This window comes from Emydura macquarii, unplaced genomic scaffold (assembly GCF_026122565.2).
Source record: "Emydura macquarii macquarii isolate MOO-44397 ecotype Brisbane River unplaced genomic scaffold, CSIRO-AGI_Emac_v2 contig_3451, whole genome shotgun sequence".
In the NCBI taxonomy this organism is placed as follows: Eukaryota; Metazoa; Chordata; order Testudines; family Chelidae; genus Emydura; species Emydura macquarii.
In genome coordinates this window covers 4,576,380-4,595,042 of record NW_027133588.1, presented here as the reverse complement: position 1 = coordinate 4,595,042, position 18,663 = coordinate 4,576,380, and the positions used below count along the sequence as shown (strand labels likewise).

General features: G+C 41.0%; 1 protein-coding gene across 1 annotated transcript in view; it reads left to right on the top strand.

Moving 5' to 3' along the window:
- The first annotated feature begins 24 nt into the window (after nucleotides 1-24).
- RAB8B (RAB8B, member RAS oncogene family) overlaps nucleotides 25-18,663 on the top strand; it is a 39,001-nt gene continuing 20,362 nt past the window's right edge. The window contains exon 1 of the mRNA XM_067534614.1: nucleotides 25-181. Coding sequence (XP_067390715.1) covers nucleotides 58-181 — 124 coding nt within the window. The 5' untranslated portion in view covers nucleotides 25-57. The remainder of the gene's footprint in view (nucleotides 182-18,663) is intronic.

Below are 18,663 nucleotides of genomic sequence, written 5' to 3'. Positions count from 1 at the left end.
CTCCCTTTCTCCCTCCCCCTCCAGCTCCCGGTAAGCCACAGCCTCAGCCGAGCGAAGATGGCGAAGACCTACGACTATCTGTTCAAGTTGCTGCTGATCGGCGACTCGGGCGTGGGCAAGACCTGCCTGCTGTTCCGCTTCAGCGAGGACGCCTTCAACACCACCTTCATCTCCACCATCGGTGAGCGGCCGGGCCGGGCCGGGCCGGGCGGCAAACGGGGCACGGGCTGCCCCGCCGCCCCCCGATCACTTCCCGTGAGCGGCCGGGCCGCGGGGACGACCCCCCCAGGTCTCGGAGGGCCGGCCGGGGGCAGGAGAGGTGGGACCGGAGCCGGCTCGGAGAGGAGGCGCTTCAGCCTCGCTGTCGTCTCCCGAGGGGTCTCGGAGGGCGGCGGGGGCACCGGAGAGACCTGTGGGGACTGGGCCTAGCTGCCCGTCCCGAATGCCGCCTGCCCCCGTTACCGCTCTGGGGGCTGGCCTGAGGCAGCCGAGTGGGAGGCGAAGCGGCCGGGGGGGGAGGCGGGGGGCTTCTCTCTTGGGGCTGGTTGCCCGCCCTTCCCCGCGGGGTCGTGGCGGGCGAGGAGATGCCAGACCGGGGCACTTCCGGCCCAGTGGAGCCCGTTGCTCGAGCCGTCCTCTGCCCACGGCATCCTGCCCCTGCCGGGAGAGCTGTGGCCGCGGGGCGCTCTGCCCGTCCGTCGGGGGCGCTGGTGAGAGGAGGGATGAAACTGTTCCCCTCCTCAGCCCCCGGGATTTCTTGGCGCCCAGCTGCTCCGCACCTTCTGGCCGCTGCCTTGGAGCCGGCTGGTTCGCGTTATCCCCGCGAAGTGTGTTATCGCGCCGCGCCTAACTCCGGCTGCGGCTTCCAGATCGCGATGTGCGTTTCCCCCTTGCTCCTTGTTTAGCAACTTGACAAGTCATTAGGGAGGTGCCCTTTGCCGAGCTCGCGCCGTGCGGAAGGGACGGGCAGTCCGCTCAAAACATTGAGCCTTTCCCTGCATCATTCTTAAATCGTGTACATAAAACCAAGTGTTGTCTGTAGTACTGGGGCCTAGGAGCCCCCGTCATGGACCAGGGCTCGATTCTGCTGGGTGCTGCACAAATACAGAAAAAAAAACCTCCTACCACAAGGGGATTACGTTCTTAGGACAAATTTTGGTTTCTCAATACACCTTTTTTCCCCCCTCAAAGCAATTTCTCGAACACTAGCTCTTTCTCCAATCAGACCATCCAATTTTGAATATAACATGTTTTGATGTGACATGAAACTGTCAACAGTTGGCTGTCTTTCAGTTGTACAAACTCCCTGAACCATCTTGCTCTCCTGGTAATGGAAATCACTTTAATGGTTGAGGATGTTTTAGAAATGCTCTTTGAAATATTGACCCAAGAATGAACTGAAAATAAAATCCAGAATGTGACACTAATGGATTGGGGGGGAGGCTTTTTCTAGGCTGTTCAGGAGCTATCCTCATAACTGTTTCCTTGTTGCTCGTGAAATTCTTTGTGATGTGTGTACATAACTTATCAGGAAATGGAAGAAGACTCAGACTGCTTAAGCTGAGTATTGCTCAAGTTGTAAAAAACCTACTTGATTACAGTGAGTAAGCAACTCTAGCAATTAGTAGTCATAGTTGACAGGCTAGTTGATTTTATTGGCTAATGTAATATTAATAAATGTCTTGACTTCGACTTTATTTCCATAAAAATGGAGTACATATGAATGGGTATATTGAGTTTCTGTGATTTGGACTAATTTTGGGGGGGATTAAAGTTAGTGTTTTTTTTATGTAATCAAGAAAACTTCTTCACAAAGCAGTCTGTTCTTTTTTTAAACACAGGTACTTTTGCATCAGTAGTGTCCCAAAAAATTACTGAGATATGCAAGACTTAATTGTTTGACATAATAGTATATTGTATTAGATATTTTCATGTTGATTGTCAATTTTGAATTATGCAAATGTTAAGTTCATGCTTAACTTTATTCATATAAGTAGTCTGTTGATGCTACTTGATGAAAGCGAAGATATGCATAATATCTTTGAAGCCTAAATCTTTGTGCACATTGTTAGTGCTTGGCAGGGTGAAGTCCGTGCTCATTTGAAAGAATAACACTTTTTTTATTTTTCTTCTGGAGAGTTAATAGTGATCTTGAATGGAGAAACAAGGTTTGTGCTCCTTGTGTTTTGTCAGTAAAGAAGGCCTGAAATGTCTTCTATTCTAATAATTCATGTTTTGTTACCCTGAAGACTTGATGGACTGCTGGTGTTATGAGATTCTGGATACAGAGGAAGTGAATTCTGACTAAGATTTGAATTGTCTAGTTTTAAATATTCTGAATAATATTTTTGTTAGGACTAATTAACTACCAACATTTGGGAGAAAAGATGTCTCTGTTAAAGACTAAAATGCTACCCTTTTAGTTAAGGATTGAGCAGATATTCCAGATCAGATTCCCAAGAATTCTCCAGGGAAGCCTAGATTTGACACTATGACATGTCTAAGCTTGTGGGGGGGCGGGCGGAGGGAATTCAAACAAAGCACAAAAGTTAGATTTTTAAAATTCTTTGTAAGGAAGAGGGAAAATTACTTGTTTCCCCTGCAGCTGTCTTTAGAATGTAATCTCCACAACTCTGTTTACTAATAAGGGCTTGATTAGTGGGTTTTGTTTTGTTTTTTTTTAAAAGGCTTTTTTCACTGTGTATTCAGTTGAATAGGAAATTTTGGTCATAAAGATGTTATTAACAAGCAGCATAACCTTTTCCCAAAAAACCCATGAATGTCTTAGGCACTGAGCATATATTTCTATGGTTATCGTTCTAGAAAGAACTGGATAAAGTAAATGGATCCATGTTCAGATTTTCTCTCTCAACCTTTCCTGGTTGATACTTCATGGCCTTCTGCTTAGCTCCTTAATGCTTAAGTACAATTTCATTGGTCTGCTTTGGAGTTTAAAGATGTTTTGCATGTATGACACTACTTTTCTCTAACTTGCATACATCAGCTTAATGTGTTACTTTTTTTGTTCTTTCTCCCCCTCCTCCCTTTTATTTTGGATTTAAAAGGATGCCAACTTTAAATCTAGTCGATATGAAAATGTTACTGTTAAGACCTCTCCATGGCTCCCCAGCTGATTGTGTTTTTTGGGGGGGGTTATGAGCATATTTTCCTAGTTTTTTAATTGTTTTTCCCTGTTTTATGAAAGATCTCACAAAGGGAAACTGAGTGAAACGGAAATAGGGGAAACTGAATGCGAAGTGCTGACAAATGCACAAACAGAATGCTCCATTTTTTCCCGTCTTTCTCTAATCTCAGTTGTAGGTCAGTGTTCTAAGACTAAGGTGTATGTGTGTGGTTTTTTGCTTGCTTGTTTATTTAGAATGTCCAGACTTCTGCTTACATGGATGGGGTCCTCTTATAAGCTTGGTGTCTGGTCAAACTTGATCAGTTTTGTAATGCTAAACAACACATCATATACATGTAGTGCTGTCCATTCTGAAAGATGCCAGAGTGCTATGTATAATAAATTGAATTATTTCTCCCACAATTAAAATGCAGCGATCTCAAGAGTTGAGCAACACAATGCTGTATCCAAATGGGAGTAAATCAGGTAAAATGTAACTCTAGGAATTGAAGTTTCCCTAGGACACCAGGGCTTACATCCTGACTTAGTTGCAGTAGATCTACTTGTCCCACAAGCTGTCAGAATGCTGGCTTCACATGACCTCCAGAAGATGGTATTTCCAACAACATAGTGTCCCCTAGCATCATGTTGAGCATGACATCTACAATAATTTGGAGTACCACCTAGTACTACTTGGTGGCACCTTTAGGAGAAATGGGGTATGTCTCTAGACTTTTGAGCTGGGGTTGTGAGTCTCAGCTCAAGAAGACATACTTGCGCTAATTCTTATCAGACTAATGCACTAAAAATATAATGTAGCTGCCCGCCCAAATGGTGGGTGGGGTGCTAGCTGCCCTGAGTGCGTACCTACAAGCTAGTGCAAGTATGTCTCCTTGAACTGGGAATCGCATACTCCTCCCTTGCTTCCCATACTTGGATTGTAGACATACCCTTAGTCTCTGTTCAAGTATTAATAAGGCTGGAACGTGCTTAATTTTTAAAATCTAACATGATGTCCTCTCAATAGGTGATATTCTTGTCTTTTTACTGTATGAATTAGCCCTACGCTAGGCGCCATTGTGTGTGTGGGCGGGAAGGAGTTGGTGAGATGCTTGTGGATTATTTGGTTTTGACTGCATTGTGTTGCTCTTTACATTTTCTTTTTCAGCCCCAGACCCATTCCTAGCTATGGAATTTTGTCTTCTCTGAGTCATAGCAGTTTAGGCCTGCCTTGTGTTGTTGTAAGACATTTCTCTGGTTGCTTCTAGTGTTTCCCAATTTGTGACCTTTATTGTCACTTAGCAATTTCAGTCACCACAGCATTGGAAGTTACTTTGTCTGATTTTTTTTTTTTTTAAATAGCTGGAGAAAGGGTGGGGAATATGGTAATCTGTCGATTTCATTAATACCAATTATTGAATTGAATCACCATTGAAGTTCCAAGCTTGTATCCTCCCTGTTCTTGTGTGGGCTTTTCAAGGCTGAAGGTGCTCTGTTGATGTTCCCAACTCTCTTTCCCCTGCTATGCTGGGGGGGAGAGTGGAGGGAAGAGGGGAATATGCCTCTTATGCTGAATACAGGTGGTTGCTTGGAGGCTTGTAACTAGTGCCTCTGATTCTGTTCCTCCCTCCAACTATAACTGTTCATGCTGTCTCTTTATGTAATGTACTTAACTACCTTTTTGTCTTTCTCCCTCTTAAAAAGAGGTCCCTTTACCTCAGTTACTTTAATCATTGATAGGGCTCCACTCTTTTGTGTTTACGTCTTAAAACTTTTTCTGCAGGGGAAACTCACTGCTAACATATGGACTTGTCACTGCTGCTTGCTTGAGTGGAAACTCTTGCTTTCACACAGAACTAAAAGGGAAGTAAAACTTGACCCAATCAAATAAATGGAGCCAGTTTCCTAAGCCCAACAACTCAGTGTAAAGCAACTTAAATTCCTATGAAAGCTGACCAAAGATAACTTATCCAAAGTATAGAATATGTACTTTGCTGGTCCTGTCAATTACTGATTCTAAGCTTTGGGCCCTAACATGCACACAGTCCTATTACATAATTTACTTGTGTACAGGATTGAATAACAGTCTAATAGTCTGTGGTTATCTATCTTGCTGTTTGAGTAGTGCTGGCCAGCAGACCTGGATCAGTTTTTATTTAGAATTTGAAGGCTGCTGCTTTAGATTTCTCTGGGTTCCTTTCCCTCCTTTATATAACTGGATTTCCATGAGAATAGTAGATCATCTTTCTCTTGGCCAATAGTGATTACTGATTGCAAAATAAAGTTAGTCATTTTTACATTTTTATCCAAGATATCAACATGTGGCAAAAGTCATCTGGCCTGTATTGTATCTGTGATTGGGACAAGTTGCCTCAATTTACAGAGCTTCTGTAATCTTTAATAGAAACTACTTCAACACACTTTATTGTTAAATTATACAAGACTGAATAATTTGGTACAAATTAGTGAAGGAGAGTTAAGTAAAAAGAGAGTGAATTGTCATAGGCCGAAAAGAGGGAGTGTTGAAGCCTTGATGAAGAGGAAAATTTCAGTTGGGCTATTCCCAATAGCAGGAGATACAGATGGCTAGTTGATTGCTGGTGAGATGGCGGAAAGGAACAACAGAGACAGTGATAGAAGAACAGAGGGAAAGAATATTTAGGAGTGGGATGGTGGCAAGAACTTGTAGATTCTCTTCAGAACTAGGGATTTTGAAATGAAGGAGCCAGCGGAGCTGTCTGGAGGGGGCAATGAGGAGGTGCTGCTTTGCATTAGTGGGCTATGTGTGCAGGAGTCATGATGACTGGGACTTGAAGACTCTGGTCAAGGTGTGAGGAGGTGAATGTTGCTTGAGAGAAACAGATAACATTGCAGGGTGGTGATAGGCAAATGTGCAGCAGGAGGAGAATTCAGGATGAATCTGCAGAGACCAATGTGAGGCCCGAGTCAGCAGGAAAGATGGCCTTGTGTTATTGAGGAGGCTTCTCTTGACCAAGATAAATCTTTTGGATACATTATAGGTGAATAAACCTATTGAGATGCATAGAGTATTCTCATTTCAGCTTTCAATGTCCCCTGCACTGATTGATGTACCTTAGGTTTCAAGCCTTTTTTATTATTATTATTAAAATGATACTACTCGCCTTTTCTGTGCGCTACAATAAGAGCAAATCAGTTCTGAGAGAAATTGCTTGGCTTGTATTAAAAATGCTGTTGCTGCTTTGTCTTTGCCTGTTACCCTAAAACAACATGACAGATGTCTGTTTCATCCCCACTTTTAACTGGCAGATGGAGCTGTCTTGGTTATGTGTTGGCTGATTATTTGACTGACAGAGGGGCAGATTGGAGCAGTGTTGGTAGCTTGCTCTGAATAAACAGTTTTTGTTTAAGAATAGATTAATACTTAATGAATTTAAGAACAAATGTGAAACTCATAGTTCGCTAGCATATGCTATGAGGAAGGTATTGTAAGGCATTTAAAAAAGTGATTATTATCTAGGCTCTTTAACAGTCTTGTTCCTGTTTTAATAAGAGTTGAAAATAACAGTTCTGCAATTTGTCAGCTGTAAACTGTTTTTTTAGTGGTGGTATTTGTCTTGACCTGGCTTTCTTTTTAAAAAGTTGGCTGAAGTTCATACTATGATTCACGCTGGGTTTAAAGTGACATATTGTTTGATTTTAATCTTTGAGATTGCAGAACAAATTAACATTGGTTATGCAAACGTCTAAAATCTTCAAAACATTTCAGTGTTTGATTAAATTTCCCTGTTTGCAAAGATGAGTTCTCTTCTCATTTTGGGGTAAATTGGGAGTAACACAATTATTTCTATGGCGTTACATCAGTGTAAAGCTTGTGTGTGACTACATTGCTAAGCCTCATGAATTTTAGCTTCTTGACTTCGAATTCAAAATAAAAAACCCAAAAGCCTCACATTAGGAGTACTTACTTGTCTTTTGAGGATGTATAGGGGACTTTGTGGTCCTGGTGTGTGTTTTTGTTTTTCCCTTGGAGCAGCAGGTCCCCAACTTTGGGGTCACGACCACATTTAACACTAAAACAGTGGGGTCGTAAAGATACTTGACAGCTCCGGGCTGGGAGCACTGGACTGTGCGGGGCTGGTCTCTGGCCCGTTCATGGCAGCAGCAGTGCTGGCGGCCAGGACACAGGTAGGCAGCCTCACTCCTCCTCTTTTGCTTTGTGTCCTCCCCACCCACATGCCTTCCCTGCAGCGGTGAGTCCTGGGTGCGTTGTGACACCCAGCAGTGCCTGGCTCGGGGCGGCGGCCCTGGAATGGGGGAGGCCCGGCTGGGGCAGGAGAGAGACACAGTGCGGGGGGAGGGGAAGAGATGCGGGAAGTGTCACAGTGCTGGGTGTGGGGCTTCCTGGGGCAGGAGAGATGCGGGGTGTCACAGTGCTGGGTGTGGTGGGGCTGCCTGGGGCAGAAGAGCAAGGAGGGGGCTGTCACAATGCTAGGTGTGGGACTGCCTGGGGCAGGAGACTGGGGAGAGGGTGTGGTCACAATGTTGTGGATCAGGCCCAAGTGAGATGAATGAGGACAATTACTGCCAGGCACTAAAGAGGTGCGGCACAACAAAACTTGCAGCCCAGGGGAAAAGGGATAAGATGGCTTTAAGTCACTTTGTATCCTCCGGAGTCTGGGCTGATCTGGGAGCCAGAGCCACCCATGGCAAAATTGAGACAGCACCAGGGAACAGCCTACATTACAGCAGTCTGTTTGTTGCAGGATACCTATACATAGCAGCAGTGCCCAGAATCTCTGCAATGTGCCCCTTTCTCACACTTTTAAGTCTCAATTTAGCAACCATGAAATCTAGGGTTGTTTAACAGTGTGACCACACAGTAACTATAATCCACAGTTAAAGCAAAAGTAATAAATGTCAGATAAATGGATTTAATAGCTATTTTAGGCTTTGTGTTCCATGTTGTATTTTTTATTTTAAAAAAGTTTAGATGATTTTAAATGAAAAATATAAATACCATAAACATTGCAATGCCCTGACTTGTCTGCTGGGGTCACCACACATGTTCAATGTTTAAATGGGGTCACGCTGAGTAAAAGGTGGAAACCCCTGCCCTAGAGCTTTCTAGCAACCGATAACCCTGTTGCCTAATGGCCTGTTGGAAGCTTTCATGAACAGCTGTCAAATTCCATACAAGCAGATCTCAATTTAAAAAAAAAAAAAAAACTGTCATGGTTGTAAAGATGGCTCCTTTTGTGTCTATTGCTTGGTCTCCCAAGCTGCAACAGCAGAATATAAAATAACTGGGATTAGTTGTTCAATGTGCATCAGCAAGCAAAAAAGCTAATAGAACATTAGGGACCATTAGGAAAGGAATAGATGAGACAGAAAATATCATAATGTCATTATATAAATACATGGTATGCCCACATCTTGAATACTGCATCCCGTGCTAGTCACCCCATCTCAAAAATATATTAAATTGGAAAAAGTACAGAGAATGGCAGCAAAAACTATTAGGGGTATGGAACAGCTTCCAGATGAGGAGAGATTAAAAAGACTGGGACTGTTCAGCCTGGAATAGAGATAACTAAGGGCGGATCTGATAGAGGTCTATAAAATCATGACTGGTTTGGGGAAAGCAAATAAGGAAGTGTTGTTTAACCCTTCATGAAACACATCAACCAGGGGTCACCCAATGAAATTAGTAGGCAGCAGGTTTAAAACAAACCTAAGGTAGTACTCCTTCACACAGCACAGAGTCAACATGTGGAACTTGTTGCCAGGGGATGTTGTGAAGGCCAAAAGTATAACTGGGTTCAAAAAGAATTTGATAAGTTCATGGAGGATAGGTGCATTAATGGCTATTAGCCAAGATGGTCAGGGATGCATCCCCGTGCTCTAGATGTTCCTAAACCTCTCCCTGCTAGAAGCTAAGACTGGACGATGGGATGGATCACTTGATAAATTGTCCTGTTCTGTTCACTCCCTCGGAAGCATCTGGCACTGGCCACTGTCAGAAGATAAGATGCTGGGCTAGATGGACCATTGGTCTGACCCAGTATGTCCATTCTTATGTTCCTAACTAATGTTATTGGGAGCCCATTGCTGTTGGTAACAGTGATTAAATGATAAGAGTGAAGTCAGTTTCACTCTGTTGTGGCTTTGGCAAGATCTGAGCAAGGTAAAAGAGGCAGGAATTTGTTGTTCATTAGCATCAGTACCAAAAAATGGAGGCCATGGGGGAGTGGTAAAATAGCAGAGACACCTTGCACAAATCTCTTGCAAGAACTAAGTATATCCATTGGTGGCAGACATTAGAAAATGTCATCTTCCTTTCAACTGCCAAAAGGGATTGGGTGACTGTAAAATTCTCACACTGATTAGCTGAAGTCTACAATAGATTAGGGATGGTGAAACTCTGGCCCCATTAAGGTCAGACTAAACTTCCATTGACTTCAGTAGAGCAGGATTTCACCTATAGTCCCCAAGGTTAATCCTGATGTGATTCCCAGCAGCTAGGTTGTGTGGCTTTGCTTTGTTATATGAATGGTGTATCTGTACGCCCTAGTAGGACACTCTGATAAGCATAGGGCTAAGCTAAGGTTTCCAGTGAAATGTGCAGCCCTTGGAGATGCAGTGGAAGATGGAGCCACACTTTTTTTAAAAGGCTGTTAGAGCTAATTAAGTACTGTATTTAAATACAACACACTTTCAAACAGGTTTATTCCTTTAAACTTCAAAAGGCCTGGTGACATGGGTATCTTTCACCCTGGCTTGCAGGCTTTGTCCCTGAGTTACAGTTGTCAGGTAAATTTTTCAAGTCCTACTGATGATCATTCCCATTTTATGAAGATAAACAAGAAAAATAAATTGTTCAATGTGATACTGAGACATCAAACGGATGATGTTCCTTCTGAACATATTCACGTATTAGCTGGCTCCGAATTTTGGATGTGTCTCTTGTCCTTGTAATTTCATATCTGCTCCCTTGATTTAGAGATTTATTTCCTTTACATTTAGCCATTTTGTTGTGCCACCTGTGGTGTTCCAGGATCACTTTAATTAGGCTTGTGATATTACTATACTTGATGATCCTTTGGCCTCTTTCCAGGTAGCATTTTGTCTTCTGAGTCTCCTAATTTATTTGAGTCTTATTAAAAGCCCTTTCAAATCTTTTCATTGGTGTGTACTAATCATGGCTATGAACTGACCACTGTAAGCCTCTAAATTTCTGGTAAAGAATATACCAATATGTTGTCTTGTGTGACCTTATATGTTTTCGTACATTTCTTAGACAAGAGCTCAACCCTTACAAATGTGGGTTATAGAATAGTGAAAACCCTTTGAAGGGAGAAATAAGATTTTCATGGCCTCAATTTGACATACTTTATAACATCAGCTAAGCCTATAGAAATGTTGGGTGGTTCTTCTCTTTATATTGCCCTCATCTATCTGCTTCAGTGAGTTACTAAAAAAAACAAAAAAAACCCACAACTCAGAGCCAGATAGACACAGGATTGTTTCCATGAAAATAAAGTTCCCATGGAAACAGTCTTTAAACATTCCCCTGCACAGTGTTTGCAAATATTACAACTTGGTAGGAGAACAGGAGATCCAGAAGGGAAATGACTAGACAAAAATGAAACATTATCCTGTTTTCATTCTCCCAACTAAGGAAAAAAATATAAATGGTGAAGAATTCATTTTAGATTGTAATAGTCAGAAACAGTGTTGGCAACATAGGTAAAGAAATGAGGTTTTCAAAATGATTTTTATCATATACTTTTAAAATGTGAGTCACTTTACTTCTTGGGGAGAAAGGGGAATAGGAGGACTGGACTGGGCTTCCAAGCAGTTCTGTTACCAAAAGGTGCTTCAAAGCAATTCTATGTGAGCACTTGCCTTTTAACAAAAAAAAAAAAAAAAAAAAGTTGCTATCTCTGCAATGATCCTGACTTCAGCTGCCTTGGAGGGAAAAGTCTAAAATTAACTGGAGACTTGGGGTCCGATACATGCCATTCTGATGCAGGAAGCTAGTTCTTGTTATCATGCCCACTAAAGGATGTGGCTAAATCCTTGACTCAGAAAGCTTGAAGTTTTTCTAAAGCGAAAGTTATTTTCTACAGAACTAAACTTCAACATCAATGTCCTATGTTCAACACAGAAAATTTAATTTGCTACATGCCATTCTGCTTACGCAATGGGCTTTTCTCACAGTGGAATCTTCATACATTTTAATGAGAGGAGGTCACTTGCATGCATGATTCTGTTTGAACAATACATTAACTGTTTCAAGCAAGCTGGTTGACTTTCCAGTGACTTATAAAAAGTGCATGTTGAGTTTGTAAGCACTACTTGTCTAAATGATTAAGTTAGCGATTCCATTTTAAAGAGAGATTGAGCAAAAAATATTGCATCTGAAACAAGCAAACACTTATTTGTTACTAATGCTTTCTTCAATTATTACAACATAAACATTTCAGACTGAGTTTGACTTCAACAGTTGCAGTTTGTTTACTCTATTTTGCTCCTGAAAATAGATAGCAAAAGCAGACTAGCTGATCTTCCTTTCATAATGCACTAGCATAATGTTGCAGTATTTGGGTTGCACACACTATGAGGGAATTGTTCAGAGGTCATAAACCCCTTTTTCATATAAACTTTCTTTTTTTGTACATGTTTTTAAAACATGTTTTTGGGTAGAGTGGTTTCAGAAATTGTTGCTGAAGGTGGATGGCGAGCTTTGACTCCTTCAAACAGTGTTACAACCAAATTAAAGTTCTCCCATTGTGGCTTGCAATTTAAAAGAGACTCAATGTGCTTTCAGTGTCTCAAATTATTTACTGCAAAAATCACTCCAAGCATAGGGCGTGATCTCTGCTTGTTGCAAAAAGGTCTTTTGGGAGGCTACACTGGCTGTGCTCTTGGCTTGGAAACTGAATTCGGTTCTGGGGAGGCCTCTACTGTTCTTCATAGTAGAACATTTTGGTACATGCACTCCTTTTGGCAGTGATGTAACCAAGAAGCTGAACTACGAGCCAGTCAACTGAACACTAGATTTGAGATCCTGGTATGCCGACCTGTTTATGCCGAAGGTCCCTGACATGTGAAAGACTAACAGTTTCAATGTATACTTACTTTCTGTGTTAAGCCTATATCAATCAGCACAGAACTAGGATTTCCCCCACAGTATGTCACTATTTATGTTGGTTATTCTCTTAATTGAAAATTGATTCATTCCTCCCTTCAAACCATAGTAGGATAGCCTCTCGTAGCCGAGGAGACAGGTGCTGGAGGAAGCTGCAACTAGCTTTACTCCATTGTGAGCATTGGTCTGATCTGGTTAAGGAGTTTCAAGCACTTACAAGGAGGAAATCTTTTCATATTATACATACACATACTTGCATTCTTCATCATCTTATCTAAATTAGCCTTAACTATATCTGGCTTTTATGTCTCCTCATACTCCACCTTTAACCTTTTTCTCCATGAAACTGTGGGTTTTATAGTATCTTGCAAGATGAGACAAATGTGGCTGAATGGGAGGTAGGCTGTCCTCATGGGAAAAACTTTTCCACTGAGGGGTTCAAGGGATTGAACCATGACAGTGATCAGGGCTCTTGAAATCAGATTTCTTTTGGGCTGGCCCAGGTGGTAGCTGCCCCAGGTACTATCATGTGGGAAACTAGAGTTTTTGTCCTGACCTTCTTTCTGCCCAATCTAGAAGTGAGATGATGGGGAGGAGTTGTTCTTGGTTGACTATCAAGTGTTGATTGTCATTTGAAGAGCATTTTGCTGAGTCCTCCTGAGAGTCCGGAAGTAACAACTGTGTTCCTTTAAAACAAAACAAAAGAGGGGAAAAAAAAACCTCACCAAAAACTATGGGCCTCTAACTTGCAAAAGGCTGAATAACTGGTTGCATTTGTGTCTCAAATGTCTTGCAGATGTTGTTTGGGAATAAATCCAAATGTTAAAGTTCAAAATTATTAGACTTTGTTCTTTTGCATTCAGCACTGTGTGACGCTAAAATGTTGCAAGCGCACTCCACCCTCACTCTTATAATCTGATGATGCATCCCACACAGTAACTTTCTAACATGCCACCTCATTACCCAAAATCCTGTTAGGAGGACTTAATGTAAATGCAGTGTTTGTGGAGTGTCATCTTTATTTTATAGGCCCGGTATATCTTGTGTCTGCTAATGAGGCAGATTACGTTGTTCCATAAAACTTTCCTTTTAATACAATTTGGCTGGTGTTTCTAGGAATTTATGAAAACTAGGAATAATATATATCTGTTTCAGAGAATATAAATGGAAGCAGGCATGAATTCTTTACTTACAGATTTCCCCATAAGGGAATGAAACAGACATCCTCAACTTCTAGAAATGTGAGGGGTGCATGTAGCAAGTAATGACTTTCTTGATTATAGCCCTATTGTGTTGCTCTTTGACAACACTGTCTAGTGCTTGGAATCTGATTGGGAGGTATTAGAACTTTTCAACTCTCTCCCAGAAGACACACATGTGCAATACAAGCGTGTGCAGATACATCTGCACATGATTAATATTCATACACTGAGCGAGGCATGTAAATTAGAAGCTGCTTAGAGTTTAGCATTGCTTACTTGCAACTCTTCAAAGTATAATTAAAAGCAAATGTCACTGGCAGCAACTTGTTCTAAGATTTCTACTTTAGTAATATCTTGGAGTGTGCTATAAACTTGTAGTCTTGCAGGATTCAGACCTGCCTACTTAAGAATCAGTAACACCATAACTGTGTTGTGAACATAATTTAGATTCTTTTAAAAGTCAAAAGTATCACTTGTATTACCGCTGAATAGCACTGATTTATGTGCACATCTAACAATTGCTGCTATCACCGAAAGTCAGAACCTGTAGTGAGCATATATCCTCAGTCTCTCCACTGCTATAGGGCTCTGTTTGGTAGATCCTCAAGTAGCCCTCTTACCTCTTCCCAGCCATTATCCTTATAGGTTTAGATTGGCGTATTTGTAGTGTTCAGATGCTATAGTAGTGGATGACTTTTTAAAATAAATAGTTTTAAAATGTATGTAAGTAGGGTAAGCTGGCTAGCTTTTTGCTTCTCCTAAAGGTAGGCCCAAAGCTTAGAACTACCTTTTAAAAAGTTATTTCATTTTACATTGCCGGTATTGTACTACAAATAGTGGTATAAACTTCTTCAGAAGTAACTTGGAGCCTTACGAAAGCTGGGTGTAGAAACCTTCAGGGTGCTGGGTTTGAGTATGCATATAGCTTTTATCACACTGTCTGCACTGTTTCTGAGCAGGCCCATAAAATAAGTTAACAATCCTGCAGTCCTGAAGAGCTCTGACTCTCACTCTGTCTGCTTACAAAAGCCAAGGAGCCCAAGATAGCTCTGCTAATTACAGCTTTTTTTCTCCAGTAAAAATATGCTGACTTAAAAAAACTGCAAATACTTTAAATTTTAATATTAAGTGAAAACTTATAATGTTGAATGGAAGTGCAACTCATTAGGGCCCAAACTCTGGCTGAAGCTTTCATTTGTACCCTCATAAAAAAAGATGGGACTTTTTGGCAAGGATCTAAGTAGTAAGGAAGTTGTATAGCTGCTTAAAAAAATCACTCAAGGCATGCTTCCTTCCAGTCAAACTGCAGTTGGGTATTTCTCATCTTGTTGATGGTTCTGATTTCTCGTTTCTGTGAGACTTACAAACTTGCTAGTCTAGGTAAACATTATTCATATCACTTGTTTGCTGTTACTGCAGTCTCTCCATCTGTCTGTGTTCCTCTGGTTGGCCAAAAAAGGCCACTTATCCAGTTTGTTGCAGTAAGAAATGGAGACAGTAAGCCTGGTCTTTCTCTGCCCCATCATTCCTGCCCTAAAAAAACAGTACAAACTTGAGGGTAGGGCTATACAAAGACCAGACACACCTGAAAGGTGAAACAACGTTAATTTGGAGGCTGCTATGTGGATTTGGGTCATAGTGCTGTCATATCCCTTAAAGGAGGAAGGAAGCTTCTATTTTGAGACTCCCTTCTCCTCTTGTAATAAAGTCCCATTTTATTGCAGCCCATATTCTGTGGTGGTAAACCCTGGAGCATTGCTGCACTTCATACTGGGGAAGTTACCACTGAAAAATCCTCTTAGTTTGTCTGGTCTGTAGTCTTCTTCCATGAATGTTTTCAGAAAAAAAAAAAGGAAAGAATGTTTTGTTGAGACTATCTAACAAGAATCCTAATAGAATTGTCAAACTGCCTGTTTAAAGGGTCAAGGTTATATTTATATGTACATAACATACATGAAGAACTAATGGATTTTACTTGGAGAAGCAACAACATAAAGTTCATAACCAACTTCTAATGTTAGCTATACATGAGATGCAGAAAACTGTATTTAATCCAGCACTAAACCTGCACAGTGTTAATCTGTAGAAATCCCAAAGGGAAGTTTGTAACTGAGTTTCTAGCCATGATGTGCCTTCTAAACGTTCCATGATACACATGTTACGAAACAGCAATATATGGAGTTACACCAGCTAATTGACTGGAGTGGCTGTTGCTGCTGCTAGAGTTCACAGGAACATCCCAAAAAAGCTGTACCCAGATGCGCCAGCAGTTCATGGCAAACAGCTAAGAACTGGACTTGGTAGATACGTAATTTACCTTCCCTTTCCTTTCCACAGCAGTGGCTGTGTGTTTATGCAGTTGAGGTCCTCATCCAGAAACAAATAAAGTTCCATCCTCGCATATGCTATAATTCTAGATGTGCTATTGGTTGTACTGTCCAAGGCTGCTATTTCTCTTGGATAAAAAATGCTTTTGTAGTCCTTTCTGACCAGGTAGCTTGTAAATAGCTATTTACAGAGTGGTAACTATGTCATATTTGTAGAGCTCTGCACATATACAAAAATTGTATCTTCATCTGATCCACAATCTGCAAAAAAAAAAGTCCATAGATAATCTGCAGATATCCGCTTTCTTGCAGGGCTTTAGATACAAAATTTGGATCCGCATCCATCCGTGATCTGAAAAAATGGTCTGCAGATATAAATATGTAGAGTTTTGCAAAACCATGGATATCCATAGGTATAAAGTGGATATCCAAGGATTTTCAGGCCTCTACATAGTCAGCCCTTTATAGTCCTCTCTGTATACTAACTAGGATTCTAAGCAAACACAATGCAGTAGTTGAGCCTTGAGTGTTTAATCAGTAAATCAAAAACTGGTTCCTCACTGCTTCCATGCAGATGGTTGGCACTTACACGGACACTTCTTTTTGTTGCATCAACTTGCCAAGAAGTCAGTCTGGGCTTTTTAAGTCTGTAGCACATGGGGTGGCAAGAGTTTAGTGGACAGAAATCCCACTGCTAGAAATGGGAAGTATTGTGACTATTTGCACTGTGTAGCATGTAGGTCAGCATACACCAAGTCAGGGGGGTGAAGTTTCTCTGCATCATTGATGGTTTAATTTCCTGACAGTACTGACATCCCATAAAGATTGCACCAAACAGTAAACATGGAAACTCTGTAGATTTGTAGAACTAGAAAACTAAGGATTAAATCAACTTGAGTTAGGAGCAGACTGAATACTGATGTGTCATTTTCATGGGATATGCTCTGGCTGCTGTGATGCTAATGGTGAACTATGTGAAATATTAGCATGAGCTATTAAATAGCTGACTTTGCTGGAGGGGGTGTGTGAATTTTGTTTGATTTTTATATTTTTGATTACGTGAAGACTGGGCTCTTTCGGTTCCTTTTGCTGCAAGCAGATCTAAGGGAGACTCTAACCTAGAAAAGGTTTGCTAGTCTAGCTATACCAGCAAACCTTGCTAGGATAGCTGCAGCTTATACTCATTCCCTGAGTGAAATAAGCTATAGTGGTACAAGCACTTTGATGCTGGGATAATAACTGTATCTTCACTAGGGCTTTTGTTGCTATAGAAATGTCATAAAAATCACAATCCAACCAACATTATTGTACTGGTAAGTTTATAGCGTAGACCTGGTCTAATATACTTGAGTGTCAATCTGCAATATCAAGTGAAATAAGACTTTGGTCTTAGTCATTTAAGGGGTTAAATTCTCCAATAATGGGATTTGACTAGCATTTCAGAGCTATCTTCTTGTTTAATAGTAATGACAAGTTAATACAAAGCCTTTCAACATGTCTCTTAAAAAAAACTAGACTCCCCTCAGATTGATTTATTGAATAGAAATAGTTGCATTGAGGCTGCTGGCTATTTTTGTTTCACTGCCGAAGCCCCATTTCAAGCATTACACAACTTCTTTGATGGAGTAAGGAGGCCTGAAACACTTCTTCAGCATGGTAGTTGGAGGTTTTAACTTTAGAAATACTAGTCTTATTTTTTCTGTGTTTTTGATGGATCTTCCTTGAAAGACCTCAAATAGAGGGAAGCTCTCCAACTGATAGTTGAAGCAGTGGATTTGTTTGATCTTTAACAAACTTTTCTGTCTGCTGTTTGTTGGGTATTACAGTTAAATAGGTGCTCGGGTATTATACTTGCTCTTAATTCAGGGAGAACTGGATCTCGTTTCCTTGACTCTCATAAAGTTAAATAGAGAGACACTTGGCGGGGGAATGGGCAGGGGAGAAACACTACTAAAACTCTCTGGGAAGAGGCTGCCTTCATAAAATTATGAAGAATCAAAACAGGGCACAAATTCCCAGGTGTTGGGGTCTCTTTGCCTGCCCTCTTTAAAGCTACCCAAGAGGTTCTTTCACTGCAGAGTTAACACCGGAAAACTGGCTCCTTACATTGTTAAAGAAACCCCTGAATCAATGAGCAATATTGGGCAGTTCCAATACTTAAGTCATTGATATAATGAAATAAGTACTCAAGACTGATTGGAAGATGTCTTGATAGCCGTTTTCTATCAGGGATGTTTTATTGTTTAACATGTTGGTATTTTTCTTAGATCTTGTTAGATACTGACTTCTGCAGGTTGGGAAAGTTTACAAATCACTGCAGAGCCTTCTAGTGTAGGTGGAGAAAGGTTCTTGGAGCAGAGTAAAAATGCTCATTACATAACGCTGGAGAGTGAGGCTTATTACTTTAACCTCCATCAACACATGCCTGCCATAAGGCCCCTTCCCAGTTTTTGGGTATGGTATGTGGGTTGGGAGGTACTGTCCTGAATTCTGTAACCAGCACTGATCTTATTAGTGTCACAGATACACAGTGCTTTATGATACACTGAAAGCAGTGCAAATGAATGGCTGTTGAGGGAGCCAGTACTTCAAGTGTAATCCAGGCAAAGTAGTAGACTTTCCATTTCAGCACACATTTAGCTGTTACTTTTAGAAATGCAAATCTAGGCTAAGTTTTTTCTGGGAGTCTCCAGCATTGGTGAGAAGAGGTTGTATACTGATTTGATATGATGCAGTCAATTGTACTGGGAAATATTTAGCTGGTTAAAATCCCTATAGTAAATTTTTTTTTTTTTTTTTTTTTTTTTTTTTTGCTGAGATATAAGTATAAATTCCAGATATGTCTTAGACTTATATCTACATCCTCCTAATAGGGCT